Source organism: Pleurodeles waltl, chromosome 7 (genome assembly GCF_031143425.1).
Source record: "Pleurodeles waltl isolate 20211129_DDA chromosome 7, aPleWal1.hap1.20221129, whole genome shotgun sequence".
Lineage (NCBI taxonomy): Eukaryota > Metazoa > Chordata > Amphibia > Caudata > Salamandridae > Pleurodeles > Pleurodeles waltl.
This window is the reverse complement of record NC_090446.1, coordinates 1,516,274,926-1,516,293,313: the sequence shown is the minus strand read 5'-3', so window position 1 is coordinate 1,516,293,313 and position 18,388 is coordinate 1,516,274,926. Positions and strand designations below refer to the sequence as shown.

The following is an 18,388-nucleotide window of genomic DNA, read 5'->3' as shown; positions in this document are numbered from 1 at the left end:
ATTTATTTTTCTGCACACGTGTAACTTTATACTATTCATCCAAATTAAACATAATAAATCAAATTCATTTCTCTACTCGCAGTTACTCTAATAAATAAATTATACTTCAACATTGTTTTCAGTCATGTTAGCTAACTGTCAGTTCTGGTAGGCACAATGTCTGCCACAAATTCTAAATGTAGATATTTTTAAAATACGTGTCCGTGCATCTTTTCTCTCTGTTAGGCTTTAAAAAGTGATTATAAATGTCACCAAATGCTGACGTCTGGTGCACTAAAGACATTACTAAAATCTATGCTCCAACAGTATACCACTCTACAAGGAACCTATAAGCAAATTAAATATGCCAATTGGGTATAAGCCAACTGTTAGACCTGGCATCCTTATCCTTGGGGTGGTCTTCCCCCACACGTTTAGCTTTTTCCTCCTGTTTTGTTGTTGTATCTTTTGGTTGGCCTTAGGACTCTGAGCACTTTCCCACTGCTAACCAGTGCTAAAGTGCATGTTCTTCTCCCCTAAAACATGATAACATTGGTGTATCCACAATTGGCATATTGAATTCACAAGTAAGTCCCTTGTAAAGTGGTATACCGTACCAGGGACTGTGAAGTGAATGATACTAGTGGGCTTGCAGCACTGGTTGTGCCACCCACTTAAATACCCCTGTGGACATGTCCCAGGCCTGCCACTGCAGAGCCTGTGGGTGCAGTCTCACTGCCACCCTGACTTGGCATTTAAAATATCCTGCCAAGCCTTAAAACTCCCCTTTTCATACATATAATTCATCCCATAACAGGCCGTAGGTAGCCCAAAGGGAAGGGTGCTGTGTAAGTGAAAGACAGGCCATGTATTTAGGTTTTTCTTATCCTAGTAATGAACAACTCCCAAAGTCATTTTTCATTACTGTGAGGCCTGCCCCTCTCATAGCCCAGCACTAGGAATTCCTTATTACACTTTTAAGCTGTAATTCCTGATCTGAGAGGCGTACTTGCATCATGTTTAGTACAATTGGAATGGTAATAATAAATCCTCTCTACCGGTACATGCAGATTTATTATTACTATTTTAGAAATGCCACTATTAGAAAGTGGGCATTGCTGTGCTCTCACTGCCCTTGTGTGCCTATAGCTTATCTCCAATACACATCCGGCTTGGGTTAGGTGACAACTAAACTTGTGCAATCTCTTCAGACACTCACAACACAGGATACTGAGCTGCATCTGCATTCATCTGCATACTGATGGGTCTCACTGGGGAGGAGGTTGGGAAGGGCTTGCACTTATATCTCAAAGGGTAGAGCCCTCACAAAGGAGCTGATTACCCCCCACTGATAGTCTGGAGTCGAGGCTGAGTTCAAAGGGGGACCTGTGCACTTCACAGAAACCTTTTGAAGTCATCCCCCACATCAAAGGCACTTTTTAGTATAAGTACTGGGCCTCTGACCCACTAAAGTCAGTACACTGACAAACTCAAGGAAACCCTGCTGGAGTAAGGACTGTTGTGTGCCAGGATTGTCACTCTGCCAGATTTGACTGTTCCTAGGAACTGTAGCTCTGCCCTGTTGTGCAGCCCTGCTCCCTGCTAACCTTTGCCCTCTGCCTCAAGGACTAGAAACAACTTCCAGCATTTCTCCAAGAGCATGATGGCTTGCCCCTGTTCTGTGAGAAATCTCAGGAACATCAGAGATTTCCTCTAAGTGTGGCTGTTGCTGGACTCTGACAAGCCATGAGCCTTGCATCTGAGGGACGCGTGCTCACTGATCCACCTAGGAGCAGCATTCCCGCTCTCTTTTTGCTACAAGCCTATGCATAAGCTAAGTGCTGGCGGATTTCTTTGACTGACCGCAGCACGACCTGTCTACCATTGCCGTGGACTCCAAGTGAGAAGCCACTGACACCTGGATGGAAGGAGCACCTTGTCCATGTGCTGTACCACAGCCCAACTCATCGTACAGCACTGCGGGCCCTGTTTGAGAGACCCACCGACACTGGGACAGCAGGAGCACTGACCCAGACAGCTGATTCATATCGTGACACCCTCCATGCACTGTGGGCCCCATGGGCGAGGCCACCAACAGCCACCGCAGTGACCACCACCCCTGCAGGTATTCAAGCGAAAGGGGCATGTCAAGCCCCAAGCCGTATTCCAAACATTGTACAGCTGAACTTAATTACCGTAAATGCTCTAGAAAGAGCCCAGACACATCTACCACTGCTTTTGTACTAATTTCTACAACAGTCGTATCTTCTGATCTACGGATTGGAGTTTTGTTATTTTGGTCTTGATTTAACCAGATAAATACGCTTTTATTTTCCTACACTGGTGTGAAGTCTTTTTGTTGTGTTTCCATTGTTATTACTCCGTGTGTGCTGCACAAATACTTTACACATTGCCTTTTAAGTTAAGCCTACCTGCTCTGCGCCAAGCTACCAGAGGGTGAGCACAGGTTAATTTAGAGTGTGTATTTGACTTGCCCTGACTGTATTGTAGTCCCTATTTGGAGATGGTGTATACCTCTGCCAACTAGAGACCCAATTTCTAACACCAATTGTTGGAGATTGCCTGTCTTAGGGGATTTCATTTTTGCCTTTTCCTCCCGGTCTTTTGCTGACACTGTGTGGCCTTAGGACTCTGGACACTTTTCCCCTGTACTGTAGTTGGAAAGTGTGTGTGCCTTGCCTACACATGATAGGTAGGGGTGCTTACGAGATAGGTTGAGGTGCTGTAACCTGGAGGACCCTGCTCAAAAGGTACACCACATACCTGGAGCGGGTACAGCCCTGGCGACTAGTGGTATGTTGCACTGAGCGTGCCAACCACTAGAATAACCTGTGAAGCATGTATAGGTCCTGGGCTTAGGTTGGCATTACTAATATCATACTCAATCCTGAAGGGACCCTCCACTACCCCTAGAGCACACCCTGAAGGGTGGGGCAGGTGGTAGACGGAAGGCTGGGCAGGTACACATGGGTTTCCCATGCTTGGTAGGGAACAACATCCACGTGGGGTCTCCCTACGTAGGGGAGTCAGCTCTTCCCATAGGTTTGTGCTCTTTCCCTACCTGGTGGCCTTAGGGTCCTGGGCTCTTTCCCCCAGTGTACAGTGTAGAAGTGGGTGCACCTTCCTACATGTACGAAGAAGTGGCGCAGGCCAGTGTGTGTGTATGTGCCCACTGGTGCGCCAAACATGTGCTGGGCCTGTCATGGCAGATCTGGGTGCACACTTGCAGTTGTGGCATGTTTTAAATGTATCAAGCCTGTCATAACAGAACTAGGAGTGCGCACTAGCACCTATGGTGCTTTAAACCTGTATCCAGCCTGCTGTAGCAGGCCTCTGTGCGCACTTGCACCTTTGGTGCTTTTAAATATGTGCCCAGCCTGCCAATGCAGGCTTGTATGTGTGCAAGGGCATGTATGCCCAGCGAGTGAAGAATACCTGCTAGAAATGGGGTCTCTCGTTGGCAGTCAGTTTTCACTCTGTCCAAGCAGAGACCCTCACTCTAGTCAGGGTAAGGGAGTTACACTCCTAAGACAACCGTTGCTCACCCCCGTGGTAGTTTGGCTCAAGCAGTCAGACTTATCTCAGAGGCAACGTGTAAAGTGTTTGTACCAACACACACAGTAACACAGTGAAAACACTACAAAAGCACTTAACACCAGTTTAGAAAAGTAGCCAATATTTACCTGAGTTAAACAAGACCAAAACGACAAAAATCCAATAAACACAAGTAGAGATCCCATTTTTTAAAGTTTAAAACGTGTCTTAGGGCCAGATATGGCAAACTTTTGCACGTCACAAACAGCGAATTTCGCTGTTTGCGACGTGAAAAAAAGCACATTTCGATGCCCAATCCCCGTTTTGCGAGTCGGTAACCTGGTTACCGACTCGCAAAAGGGGCCTGTGAGTCGCAATTAGTAAGGGGTGTTCCCCTTCCTATTTGCGAGTCGCAGCGCGATGCTGTGTTGTTTTGTGACCATGAACGCGGTCGCAAACCAATCGCAGTTACCACCAGTGTCACACTGGTGCAAACCCATTCGCAAAAGGGAGGGGGCCCCCCTGGGACCCCTCCCCCTTTGTGAATGGCCTGGAAAACATTTTTCCAGAGCAGGCAGTAATCCTACGGACCGCTGCCTGCTCTGAAAAAATGAAACGAAAACGTTTCATTTTTTCGCTTTGTAATGCATCTTGTTTACCTTTAAGGAAAACGGGCTGCATTACAAAAAAGAAAAACTGCTGTATTTAAAAGCAGTCACAGACATGGTGGTCTGCTTTCTCCAGCAGGCCACCATCCCTGTGAGTGCTGCGAGTCTCAAGGGGGTCGCAAATTGTGACCCAGCTCATTAATATTAATGAGGTGGGCCTTTGCGACCCCCTTGAGAGTCGCAGATGGTGTCAGGGACACCATCCTGCTTTCTGAATTGCGACTCACAAATTGCGAGTCTCTCTGACTCGCAATTTGTGAGTCGCAATTCAGAAATTACGTACATCTGGCCCTTAGTCCTGAAAAATCAGTGGTTGTGTCCTTATAACAAACAGTACCTTGGATGTGTCAAAAAACAAAGATGATGTGGGCTACAAAGAAGAGAATGCATTGGTAAAACATGGCGATGCGTCAGTTCTTTCCTCGCAGGAAAGGTGATATGTGGAAATCCTTACTGTGGTACAGCGTTGATGGAGGAGTGATGCCCAGGGGTGCTGCATGTAAAATCCAGATGCACGACAAAGGTGAACCTGTCCTGAAGCAGGAGATGCATTGATTCGGAAGCCGCAAGACAAGTGCTGCATTGATTTTTCCACTTCCACTAGCCCAGGGACCGGATGTGGCACCACTTGGCAAGTCAGGACCCTCAGCAGAAGAGCCCAGACACTGGCAGATGAAGTCACTGATGTCCCTGAGACTTCTAAACAGGAGGCAAGCTCAGTTCAAACCTTTGTGAAACCATGGAAAGCTGGATGTAGAAAGCAGAGTCCAGTCCTTTCACTCCCTGGGCAGAAGCAGCAAGCAGAAGTCCAGCACAGGAAAGCAACAGTTAGAGTGGCTGTTCCCCCTACAGCATCCAGCTCTTCTCCCTGGCAGAATGTCCTCAGTCCAGAAGTGTTCTAAAGTTGTGGTCTCAGAGGCCCAATACTTATACTCATTTCTGCACAAACAGAGCCCAACTGTCATCCTGACACAGACATGTATTCCACAGCCAGTCAGAGGGACAGAATGGTTAAGCAAGAAAATGCCAACTTTCTAAGAGCGACATTTTCAAACTTACAACCTAAAAACCACCTTCACCAAAATATGTATTTTTAAATTGTGAGTTCAGATACCCCAAACTCCACATCTCTATCCGCTTCAAATGAGGAATTACACCTAAAAGATATTTCAAGGCAATCCCCATGTTACCCGATGGAAGAAGCAGGCCTTGCAATAGTGAAAATCGAAATTAGCAGTATTTCACTATCTTCATGTGCTCCCAATGGGAAACTACACTTAAAAGATATTTCAAGGCAATCTTCGTGTTAACCTATGAGAGAGATAGGCGTTGCAATAATAAAAAAAGAATTTTGCAGTAGTTCACTCTCAGAACATGTAAAACACACCAGTACATGTCCTACCTTTTAAATACACAGCATCCTGCTCATCGGGCTGCCTTGGGCCTACCTTAGGGGTGACTTACATGTAGTAAAAGGGAAGGTCTGGGCCTGACAAGTGGGTGCACTTGCCAGGTTAAAATGGCAGTTTAAAACTGCCCACACAAACACTGCAGTAGCAGATCTGAGCCATGTTTATGGGCTACTCTTGTGGGTGGCTCAATCAGTGCTGCAGGCCCACTAGTAGCATTTGATTTACATGTTGTGGGCACCGCTAGTGCACTTTAATAGGGACTTACTAGTAAATCAAATATACCAATCATGGAGAAACCAATCACCAATACCATTTTACACAGGGAACACTTGCACTTTAGCACTGGTCAGCAGTGGTAAAGTGCCCAGAGTTCTAAGGCCCACAAAAACAGGTCAGAAAAAATTGAAGGCAAAATGTTTGGGGATAACCTTGCAAAAAGGGCCATTTGGGAAAATTCCAGTGATTTGCTCCTGCTTTCCTGGTTGCTCGGGGGTACTGTTACTTAGCTCTGTGGTTTTCTAGTACTCCCAGCTCCCCTCTACACATTCCACTTACCTAGGTGGGGGTACTGTGTTTGCATTCCATTTTTTTAGTTTATGGTTTGGGCTCCCCCTAAGGTCACTATTGGTTAGTGCTATTTGCAGTTTTCTAACCGTTTCTATGTCAATTTCTGCTTACTACTGTATATATTTAGTGTATTACCTACCTCCTATTGGAGGGTTGCCCTTCTAGTATTTTGTGGTATTGGTGACTGTAGGAGGCTGGCCTGGCTTATAGTGGGTACCTGATGGTACTTACACCTTGTGCCAGGTCCAGTTATCCCTTATTAGTAGATTAGTAGTGTTCTAGCAGCTTAGGCTGATAGAGGTAGCTGTAGCATAGCAGCTTAGGCCACTTATATCATATAGCGCTATATCATAAGAATCACAATACTCAGAGTTACTAAAAATAAAGGTACTTTATTTTAGTGACAATGTGCCAAAAATATCACAGAGGATATACTCCTTTAGGAGGTAAGTAAAATACACAAAATATACACACAAACCAAAATCAGGTAAGTAAACCGAAAAGTAGTGCAAACACTGTAGAATACAATAGGATGCAATAGGCCTATGGGCAACACAAACCATATACTAAGAAAGTGGAATACGAACCACTTAGGGACCCCTGGCCTAGTGCAGTGTGTAGAGGGTCACTGGGAGTGTAAGAAAACACTAAGGGTGTCCAAGATACCCCACCCCAAGACCCTGAAAAGTAGGAGTAAAGTTACCCTACTTCCCCAGAAACACACTAAAGTCGTGATAGGAGATTCTGCAAAGACCACAACTGACTGCAAAGCACTGAAGACGGATTCCTGGACCTGAGGATCTGTAAAGGAAGGGGACCAAGTCCAAGATTCACAAAAGTGTCCAGGGGTGCAGGAGCCCACTAAACCCCGGATGAGGGTGCAAAATGGCTGCCTCTGGATGGAAGAAGCTGAAGATTCTGCAACAACAGAAGATGCCAGGAACTTCTCCTTTGCACAGAAGATGTCCCACGGCATGCTGTAGGATGCAGAGTTCTTTCCGTGCAGAAAGACCGCAAACAAGCCTTGCTAGCTGGAAAGGTCGCGTTTGAAGAAAAAGGGTGCTGCCCGGGCCCAGGAAGGACCAAGAGGTTGCCACTTGGACAAGGAGACAGAGGGGGCGCTTAGCAACACAGAGAGCCCAAGCAGAAGCAGGCAGCACACGCAGAAGTACTTGAACACAGGTTCAAGAAAACTGAGCATGGCAGCCATCTCAACACTACAAAGGAGGGTCCCACGAAGCCGGAGATCAACTCACCGAGTTGAGCAATGCAGGACGGATTGCTGGGGACCTGGGCTGTGCTGTGCATGAAGGAATCCTTGCAAGAGTGCACAGAAGCCCTAGCAGCTGCAGTTCGTGCAGTACACAGGATTACTGTCTGGCGTGGGAAGCCAAGGACTTACCACCACCAAATTTAAAACAGAAGGACCACTGGACTGTCAGGGTCACTTGGATCCAGCTCCTGTGTTCCAGGGACCACGCTCGTCATGATGAGAGGGGACCCAGAGGACTGGTGAAGTTTGGTGCCTGCGTTAGCAGGGGGAAGACTTAGTCAACCCACTGGAGATTTCTTCTTGGCTTCCAGTGCAGGGTGAAGGCAGACAGCCCCCAGAGCATGCACCACCAGGAAACAGTCAAGAAAGCCGGCAGGATTAGGCGCTACAATGTCGCTGGTAGTCCTCTTGCTACTTTGTTGCAGTTTTGCAGGCGCCCTGGAGCAGTCAGCGGTTGATCTTTGGCAGAAATCGAAGAGGGAGATGCAGAGGAACTCTCGTGAGCTCTTGCATTCGTTATCTGAAGAGAAGCCCACAGGAGAGACCCTAAATAGCCTTCAGAGGAGGATTGGCCACCTAGAGAGGTAAGCACCTATTAGGAGGGGTCTCTGATGTCACCTGCTGGCACTAGCCACTCAGAGGCCTCCATTGTGCCCTCACACCTCTGCATTCCAGATGGCAGAGGTCTGGGACACACTGGAGGAGCTCTGGGCACCACCCCTGGGGTGGTGATGGACAGGAGAGGGGTCATTCCCCTTTCCTTTGTGCAGTTTCGCACCAGAGCAGGGGCTGGGGGATCCCTGAACCGGTGTAGACTGGCTTATGCAAGGAGGGCACCATCTGTGCCCTTCAAAGCATTTCCAGAGGCTGGGGGAGGCTACTCCTCCCCAGCCCTTCACACCTATTTCCAAAGGGAGAGGGTGTAACACCCTCTCTCAGAGGAAATCCTTTGCTCTGCCTTCCTGGACCAGGGCTGCTCAGACCCCAGGAGGGCAGAAACCTGTCTGAGGGTTGGCAGCAGCTGTAACTGCAGTGAAAACCCTAGAGAGCTAGTTTGGCAGTACCCGGGGTCCATGCTGGAGCCCCCAGGATGCATGGAATTGGCTCCCCAATACCAGATTTGGCATGGGGGGGACAATTCCATGATCTTAGACATGTTACATGGCCATATTCGGAGTTACCATTGTGAAGCTATACATAGGTAGTGACCTATGTGTAGTGCACGTGTGTAATGGGGTCCCCGCACTCACAAAGTCTGGGGACATTGCCCTGAACAATGTGGGGGCACCTTGGCTAGTGCCAGGGTTCCCTCACACTTAGTAACTTTGCACCTAACCTTCACTAATTGAAGGTTAGACATATAGGTGACTTATAAGTTACTTAGGTGCAGTGTAAAATGGCTGTGAAATAACGTGGACGTTATTTCACTCAGGCTTCAGTGGCAGGCCTGTGTAAGAATTGTCAGAGCTCCCTATAGGTGGCAAAGGAAATGCTGCAGCCCATAGGGATCTCCTGGAACCCCAATAGCCTGAGTACCTAAGTACCATATACTATGGCATTATAAGGGTGTTCCAGTGTGCCAATCAGAATTGGTGAAAATGGTCACTAGCCTGTTAGTGACAATTTTAAATGCAGAGGGAGCATAAGCAATGAGGTTCTGGTTAGCAGAGCCTTAGTGACACAGTTAGGCACTACACAGGTATACACATTCAGGCTACAACTTTGAGCACTGGGGTCCTGGCTAGCAGGATCCCAGTGAGACAGGCAAAAACAAACTCACACACAAGTAAAAATGGGGGTAACATGCCAGGCAAGATGGTACTTTCCTACAGTGACCAAAAATAAAGTACCTTTATTTTTGTACAACTGAGTGTTTTCTTTCATGTGTGTGAGTACTGTGTGACTATAGTGGTATTGCATGAGCTTTGCATGTCTCCTAGATAGGCCTTGGCTGCTCATCTACAGCTACCTCTAGAAAGCATGGCTTCTAGACACTGTCTACACTACAGGTGTAAGTACCTCAGGTACCCACCACACACCAGGCCAGCTTCCTGCACTGCCTGTGATTGACTGCACTGCACGCCGGGATGGCACACATGCTGCTCTTGGTGTGAGGGCTACCACAGAAGACACTGTGTTTCACCTGTCAGGCCTAGGCCATAGAACTATCTAAAAGTGCTGCTGATCTCAGTATATACAAATTTCTGCTACTGTTGTGAACTGGGGTGCATCCTAGGATCGTATGACATTGAACTGGGGTAATCGCTGGGGTGGGTCTTGTGCTAACACCTTGTTGGCACCCCATGAGGGTGCTGGGAGAGAAAGTATGATTATTCTCATGTGTACATGCTGTAATGTTTTACAACGTTTGGGCCTAGTACTGCTAGTGCTATTTCTAAATGTGATTTATGCACAGATGTAGATTATGTTCATGTTGTGTTAATTAATGTGTGTGTTGAATACAAACTTTATTTGCATACACCTCATGTGAAGTCTCATGTTTGTATTTACTGTGTGGTGGTGCTGTGCCAGAGCTTTACACATCGCCCCTGTGATAAGCCGGATGCTCTGTGCCAAGCTACCCAAGGGTGAGCGTAGGTTATACAGTGGGAGTAATGACCCACCCCTGATGGGAGTGGTAGGTTCTGCCTGGCTGGGGCCTTGCCTCAGCCACCCAGAGCGTGCTGCCTCCAACACCAATGTAATCATGTCTTAGTGGAGGCGCACTTTAGCACTGGTTAGCACTGGTTAGCACTGGTTAGCAGTGGTAAAGTGCATAGAGTCCTGCAGCCGAGGAGAGTACTCTGGCTGGGCTTTCAAATGAAAATAGTTGTGTGTTCATACTTCAAAGGCTGCTTTGCAATACGTCATACCAGTTGCCCACAACAGTTCTTTCCACCTTTTTTCCCTTCTGCATATAAGAAAGTTCTTCCAAACTGAAGCTGCGATCTCCATCCTCGCGAGATTTGCAAGAAGGAGCTGCGTGAGCTCATAGTGCACGAGCACGCACAGATACACCTTTCTAAAAACTGAATTGTTTTGTCTTGTTGATAAGGTTATATTCTTAAATGGTTACTTTAACATTGTGGATTTATAAACCGGATCGTTGGCTTTTTGCGTTAGTTTTTTTTTAATTGAGATATGCAATAACCTGCGAGTCACGAGTTCGAATGATGGTCAGTGAATTAAGTGCCATTAATTTAGGTAATAACATTGCCTAATATTAACAGCACTGAATGGCTGGCGCGCAGTCGGGGATTGAAAAACAATTCTTTTTTTTTTTAGATGTAGCTAAAGGGAATTTGCTAATTGTTGGGCCTTTTCAATAGTCAAAGGGCAGATGGGGTACTGGCCTTAAATTGTGACAATCGGGGCCTCTTACCATCGGTCTCCTTGAGTTTAACCTTAATATTGAGCCCAAGACTAGGCACTAAGTACAACACTTAACCCTCAGGGTAGCAAAGTCGATCAGTCCGAGCTCACTCAGTGCAGGGAGTTACACAATGTTTCATTACCCAGTCACTGTGTAGGGGGTTCTAGATATTCCACATTGGAAGGTATTCTTTTCATTGTAAGCTGGGACCTGTGGTCTATGCGGGACCTGGTGGGTTTAGGCATGATGCCCCCCCCCACCACCCCACTGGGTTTCAATCTCCACGTCTGCCTCTCCTGCATGAAGCTATGTGATCACTCTCGCAAAGATCAGTGTCACAGTTCTGTGGAGACCCTCCCCTTGGCGTGGTCTCTAGTCTCTATCTGTACTGAAGAGCTCAGTCCCCTCAGCATAACTGCGGACGGCACAGCTGCTGGTGGTGTGTGGTCCAGCACAGCCCTGCAGGACCAGGTGCTCAGGGTCAGTCCCACCAACATTGCAGTGGCCTCTGACGACCCATCAGGCACGCGCTCCTGCAGAGAAGATGGGAAGCGCATCCGGGCAACTTAAAGGCTACGCTCTGCCACCGGTGGTCTTGCCCTGGAAGGTCCACTCTAGAGGTTGTTCCTCGACCCCAAACACAAGTCCCAAAAAAGAGGAAGACTCGCTCTTTTCAAGACAATGGTCCAGGGGAGTTTGAATGGTGGTATCAAGGCTTCCAGTAACGCCCACTCTCTGGCAGTGCTTAATTTGTAATTAAAAACGTGCTGGTGCACAAAGCCCTCCTCTTAAACACGCGGCTGCTGCAATTAAATGTGCAAGCACTGAATACTGAGGCAGCGGAATCCTGAAGCCGTCTCGGGCCTCTTCCGTCCATTTATAGCCACTCCCTGCCCCTTCAGCTCACTCTTGCAGCTTCCTGCTTTTCCCCTTTCTGACGCTTTTCCGTTTTTCTCTTCCTCCGTCTTTCTCACGTGTCTTTTGCTCGCAGTAAATGCTTGAGGCAGAAAACAAAGCGCCGGCCCTCAGAAATAAGTGCCGGTGCTCAGCACCGGAAACAACAAGCACAAATTAAGCACTGCTCTCTGGCTTGAGGCACTGGGAAACAGCTGAAGAGACCACCAACATGCAGTCTTATTTCTTCAGGCAGCCCTGCAGTCAGAGGCCCTTACTCCTGGGTACACTGAGGGTGCCACAGGGCCTCAAGCCCTCACGACATGGCCTGGACAGCAGATCCTTCCTGGGATGAAGCAGGCTGTGTTCCCCTACTCCTTCCTCAGCTTTTTTCCGCGCTTCCATCACTCCACCTCAGTAATCACTCATCTCACTCACTCAAGAGAGACCTCAGGTAGCTTCTCCTGCTAGATGTGATGACCGTCAGCTTCCCTTTCCTGAACCTGGCGAAGGGGAATAGCCAACCAGCTACTCCAACTTTGGCACACAAAAGAGTTTCTCGGCCTCCACTAGTGTGGGCCCCCTGGATTCTGGGAGTGAAATTGTGGCACACTTGCTGGTACTTTCAGACCCATCTTTTCAACTAAAACTGACAGAGAATTAGGGCCTGATTGGGGACTTTCTTTGCACCCCATTAGTACCCCCCTAACGCCACTATGCCTGCGCCATATCTAAGATACAGCACACTATGGTGGTAGTTAGGGAACTAGCATCATTATTTTTTATGCTAGTTCGGAGCTTTGCAGGATTAGCGTGAAAAATGTTGATGCTAATCCTGCAAAGCCCAGTGAGGTGCATTGTAAGCAATGGTGTGCTTGCTTTTAACACCTGCTCTGGGCCTACAACTGCCCCAAAAAATGACGCAAAGAAACTCCTTATTTGTCTTTGCACCATTTTTCAACATCCCCCCCCTAACAGGGGAAAGCCCCCTTTGCGTACATTATGCCTGGCGCAGGCATAATGTAGTGCAAATGGCTAAAAAGTGGTGCAATGTATGCATTGTGCCACTTTGTAAATTTGGCGCAGGGATTTTGGGCTTTTTGGGCCACATTAGCATAAAAAACAAAATGATGCTTATATGACGCAAGGAGGCGCTAGGAGCTCTTAAATCTGCATCCTAGTGCTTTTCAGTTGCCCAGCTTTGAGACCTGTTTCTGGATATAATTGCCTCCTAGACAGTCCCAGCAATAGTTTTCATCTTCAGGTGTTAACAAGAAGATGGGCTGGTTTTGGGAGTCTAATGCCAGAGGAAACTCTAAACAAGGGCACGAAGAAGGGAGACACTACCACACCTTAGAGCCTGGTCCACTACAAAGGACCTCCATCTTATTTAGCACTTGGATTCGGAAAAGTAAAATGGGGTCCTGTGTAGCCTCTGGACGCCTCCACCCACAGCTTTCTGCACACGTGACACATGGATGGATCAATGGACCTGGTTCAAGCAGATGGATGAACCAATTTAAAAACACTGCCAATGCTACTGGGCAGCTTTCCCTGCAAGATGACAGGTGACTAGCCCTGTCCTGCCACAGTCACCACTGTCAGTCCTCCACAGCCCGGTGAGCTGATGGTAGTCACGCTCATTATGGAAACCAGCTTGGTGTGGCCCTCCTGGCCACAGGTCCCTGCTCTGGGTCACATTCCTTCTTACAGGAAGCGCTAAGAGCACACCATGATCGTCCAAGGTGCTTAGGCAACGAGTCAAAAATCTACAGAACTTACTCTAGGGAACTCGCGGTGGCATCATTCGCTCTCCAGCGCCAAGCAAGGGATCGTTTCCATCCCAAACATAATTTATAATCAGGGCCACTGGAATTCTGCGATTGTGCAGCTACAGTGATTTTCGCATGATGATATAGTTGTCACATTTGCCACATAATCCATCATATGCCGCATAATCTACAGAATTAAAACAAAAACAATTTAGTTTCTAGTTCAGCGGTTCAAAAGTTACTAAAAATGTGCGACACATATTGCCACGCAGTGGAAGGTCCTTTGCAAGGCTGGGCTGGTCACCTTTCTGTTGCTTATTGCTATATTGAAGTGTTAAACTGGTCCTGTCATAATCAGGTGCAACCAATGCCAGGACAGTGTTACCAAGTTTAAAAATGACAAAATAATGAAGTAATACTATTACAACATTTTCTACATTATGCCGCATAATTTGCCTTTTCTTGCTGCATAATCTACTTAACTCTGCCGCATGATTTGGCCCGCGCCTGCCGCATAATTCCAGTGGACCTGTTTATAATAAATCTACTATAACAGAGCTGTATTTTCTCCCAGCGATGTATTCCTTTCATAGTGGAAGGGCTGGACATAGTGCACTATTTAACCTAATGGGGTGTGCACCCCGGTAATAATATGATTTCTAGGGAGCACTAACAGTGATGGGGTACTCTCTTCCCACCAGGTACACCGCTGTCGCCATGCCGATGCTGTACAACACGCGCTACAGCTCCAAGCGCAGGGTCTCGGTCATGATAGCCGTGGTCTGGGTGCTCTCCTTCGCCATCTCCTGCCCTCTCCTCTTCGGCCTCAACAAGACAGGTGAGCACCGTCCATCATCTCTTCACTGGCCGAGCCGACTGCCCCCATCTCTGGCACGCTCAGTTCAGGACACGTGACCTTGGGGTGGTGATTGTGGATCAGAAAGACCAAGGTTGTGTGGATGGTGTAAGGCTCCGGTGTCAAGGGTGAACAGTGCTTAATTTGTGCCGGTGTTTTCCAGTGCTCAGGTCCGCATTTATTTGTAAACAATGGCACATATTTATGAGCAACAACTACATGTTGGGACTACGTGTGTATCTTTAAACAAGTTAAGAGTTAAATTACTTAATATATGCTACAAAAAATGATGAAACTGAACTTAAACTTGTAATTTAAAGTGATGTGCGCCATACCAGCTGCAGTAAACCAGCGAGTAACACCTTGGGCCCGGGCACTTAAGTTTTTTTTACGAATTAAGAACCGCGAGGGAATACTGCCTGTAGCTCCGCGGGGTTTCACATGAGCAGTGGTACTGCCTGGCTCTGTTCTGAGGAGTGTGGCCATGAATGACTGCGTGGGTCACATGTCTTAGGGTAAGAAAAAAGTGTCTCACATCTGTGGCAATCATGGGTGTGTGGGCCCGTGCATGGCCCAGGGTACGTGGGAAGGTTTGGGGTATCATGCATGGCTTAGGGCTTTATGCGTGCATTGCTCAGGCTTTCACGCATGGTGCAGGGCTATACGCATGATTCAGCGTGTCACGCATGGTTGGGACATGGTGCTCACCGTGCCTATGGACTGGTGCGTTTTCGAGCACAAAACATTGTGGGTAATTTGGAGGTCAATAGGCGTGGCTAATGCACAACACAGGTGGCTTAAAATTATTGTCCCACATGATTGGTGGGGGTCAATGTGGGTGTTTAGGTCTAGGGACCGGGGAGTGATGTGTGGGTCTTTGTGTTGGACCTGTTGGAGATGGCGGTGATTGTATTCGGGTGTCAAGCTGAGGTCTGGGTTTTCACACTTGGCTCCCACTGTCCCATGGCTCTGGGTGTTCACTTGGTGCTGGGTGCCACGATTGTCTCTGTGTGCCCCTTGATGCCGGCTGCCACCCTGCTTCCGTGTGTCCCCTTGGAGCTGGCTGTCTCGCTTGTCTCTGTGTGTGCCCTTGGTGCCAGCTCTCATGCTTGGCTCTGTGTGTGCCCTTGGTGCCAGCTCTCATGCTTGGCTCTGTGTGTGCCCTTGGTGCCAGCTCTCATGCTTGGCTCTGTGTGTGCCCTTGGTGCCAGCTCTCATGCTTGTCTCTGTGTGTGCCCTTGGTGCCAGCTCTCATGCTTGTCCCTGTGTGTGCCTTTGGTGCCAGCTCTCATGCTTGTCCCTGTGTGTCCCATTGGAGCTGAGGGTCAGGTGTGGCTCTGTGTGTACCCTTGGTGCCAGCTCTCATGCTTGTCTCTGTGTGTGCCCTTGGTGCCAGCTCTCATGCTTGTCTCTGTGTGTGCCATTGGAGCTGGCTGTCTCGCTTGTCTCTGTGTGTGCCCTTGGTGCCAGCTCTCATGCTTGTCTCTGTGTGTGCCCTTGGTGCCAGCTCTCATGCTTGGCTCTGTGTGTGCCTTTGGTGCCAGCTCTCATGCTTGTCCCTGTGTGTCCCCTTGGTGCCAGCTCTCATGCTTGTCTCTGTGTGTGCCCTTGGTACCAGCTCTCATGCTTGTCTATGTGTGTGCCCTTGGTGCCAGCTCTCATGCTTGTCTCTGTGTGTGCCCTTGGTGCCAGCTCTCATGCTTGTCCCTGTGTGTGCCTTTGGTGCCAGCTCTCATGCTTGTCCCTGTGTGTCCCATTGGTGCTGAGTGTCAGGTGTGGCTCTGTGTGTCCCCTTGGTGCCAGCTCTCATGCTTGTCTCTGTGTGTGTGCCCTTGGTGCCAGCTCTCATGCTTGTCCCTGTGTGTGCCTTTGGTGCCAGCTCTCATGCTTGTCCCTGTGTGTCCCATTGGTGCTGAGTGTCAGGTGTGGCTCTGTGTGTCCCCTTGGTGCCAGCTCTCATGCTTGTCTCTGTGTGTGCCCTTGGTGACAGCTCTCATGCTTGTCCCTGTGTGTGCCCTTGGTGCTTGTTGTCACATTTGTCTCTGAACCCCCCTTGGTTCTGGTGCGAAGCCTGGGTCTGATGCCACCTCGGTTCTGGTCTCAAGCCTGGGTCTGATGCCACCTTGGTTCTGGTGCGAAGCCTGGGTCTGATGCCACCTTGGTTCTGGTGTCGAGCTTTGCTTTGATAGCCCCTTGGCTCTGGGTGCCCCTTTGGTGCTTTGTGTCCTCGGCTCTGGCTGTCACACTTGGTCTGAGGCCCTCTTGGCTCTGCAGCCCCACGACTCAGGGTGTCAGGCTTGGCACTGGTGTCAAGCTTGGCTTTGATGCTCAGCCCTCCATAGGGCTTGGTCGCCCCACTCACTGCTGCCGCTCCTGCCTGCCTTTGCCGCCTCCTGCCTGCAGATTCCTTCGCTCGCTCGCTGCTCCTGGGATTTCCCGCCGCTGCCTCCCTGCGGCCCCGCCCCCCTGTGATTCCATTCGCCGGACCGCTCCCGCCACCCAGCTGCTCCTCCCTCCCGGGTCCTTACTTAAGGGGACCGTAGGGGACCACAGAGTGTGACCGCTCAGCCCTCCATAGGGCTTGGTCGCCCCACTCACTGCTGCCGCTCCTGCCTGCCTTTGCCGCCTCCTGCCTGCAGATTCCTTCGCTCGCTCGCTGCTCCTGGGATTTCCCGCCGCTGCCTCCCTGCGGCCCCGCCCCCCTGTGATTCCATTCGCCGGACCGCTCCCGCCACCCAGCTGCTCCTCCCTCCCGGCTCCTTACTTATGACGCCCCAAGAGCGACCGCGCAGCGGACGCGCGCAGCGGGAGCTCCGACTGAGCGCCGAAGGTGCGCCAAAGGTAAGCCCGTCTGCGCCCGTCCGTGCCTGGACCGCGCCCAGCGCCAGACCCCCTGGTCCTCGCCCTCGCCAGCACACCCTGCACAGCTACGATGCCAGAACCCTCCACGCACTCAACGCCGGCCGAAACACCGCCTGCTACCGAGCCACCCCGAGACGCACCCACGGACCCTTCACCTGCCTGACCTGCCGCTTCACCAGCCTACGACCCAACACTGCACCTACTAAACCGAGCCCCAGCAACAAACACCTGATGTGCATCCTGCTCAACACCCGCTCCGTTCACAGGCATGCCGTCGAACTCTGGAACCTCCTCGACTCGACAGCACCAGACATCGCCTTCCTGACAGAAACCTGGATGAACGCCTCCTCAGCACCCGACGTCGCCATCGCCGTCCCAGAAGGCTACAAAATCACCAGGAGGGACCGCGTCAACCAGACAGGAGGAGGCATCGCCATCATCCACAAGAACACCATCCGCATCACGACCAACTCTGATGACACCTTCACCTCCGCCGAACACCTCCACTTCCAGATACACACCAACCCCAAGACCACGCTCAGAGGCACCCTCATCTACAGACCACCGGGACCACGCACACAGTTCAGCGAAGACATCACAGACTTCGTCAGCCCCCACGCCATCAATTCCACCGACTACATCCTCCTGGGGGACCTCAACTTCCACCTGGAGGACGACAAGGACCGCAACACCACTGCTCTACTGGACAACCTGGCCAACCTCGGACTCAAGCAACTGGTAACCACCCCTACACACCACGCCGGCCACACGCTTGACCCAGTCTTCTCATCCAGCAAATATGTCACCTTCAGCCACTCCACCAATCTCCAGTGGACTGACCACAGCTGCGTCCACTTCAGCTTCAGTAAAACGACGACCCACCACCACCCTCAACAAACCCCCCGCAGGAGCTGGAACAAGATCACCGGCGACCAGCTCACCACCTTCCTCAGCCAGAACCCCCCCACCAGCTCAACGGACCCCAACGAAGCCGCCAACAACCTCACACAGTGGATCACCAACTGCGCAGACGCCCTCGCACCACTGAAGAAGAACCCCCCCAGCAGACGCAGCAGCAAGAAAGCCTCCTGGTTCACCGACGAGCTCATCACCTCCAAGAAGAACTGCCGCTCCCTGGAGAACACCTGGCGCACCAACCAGACCACAGACAACATGA

At 49.8% G+C, this 18,388-nt stretch overlaps 1 protein-coding gene across 1 annotated transcript in view; it reads left to right on the top strand.

Annotated features, from left to right (window-relative positions):
* LOC138247460 (D(2)-like dopamine receptor) overlaps positions 1 to 18,388 on the top strand; it is a 142,312-nt gene that overhangs the window by 95,998 nt on the left and 27,926 nt on the right. The window contains exon 4 of the mRNA XM_069202084.1: positions 14,195 to 14,331. Within this exon, the coding sequence (XP_069058185.1) occupies positions 14,195 to 14,331 (137 nt within the window). The remainder of the gene's footprint in view (positions 1 to 14,194; positions 14,332 to 18,388) is intronic.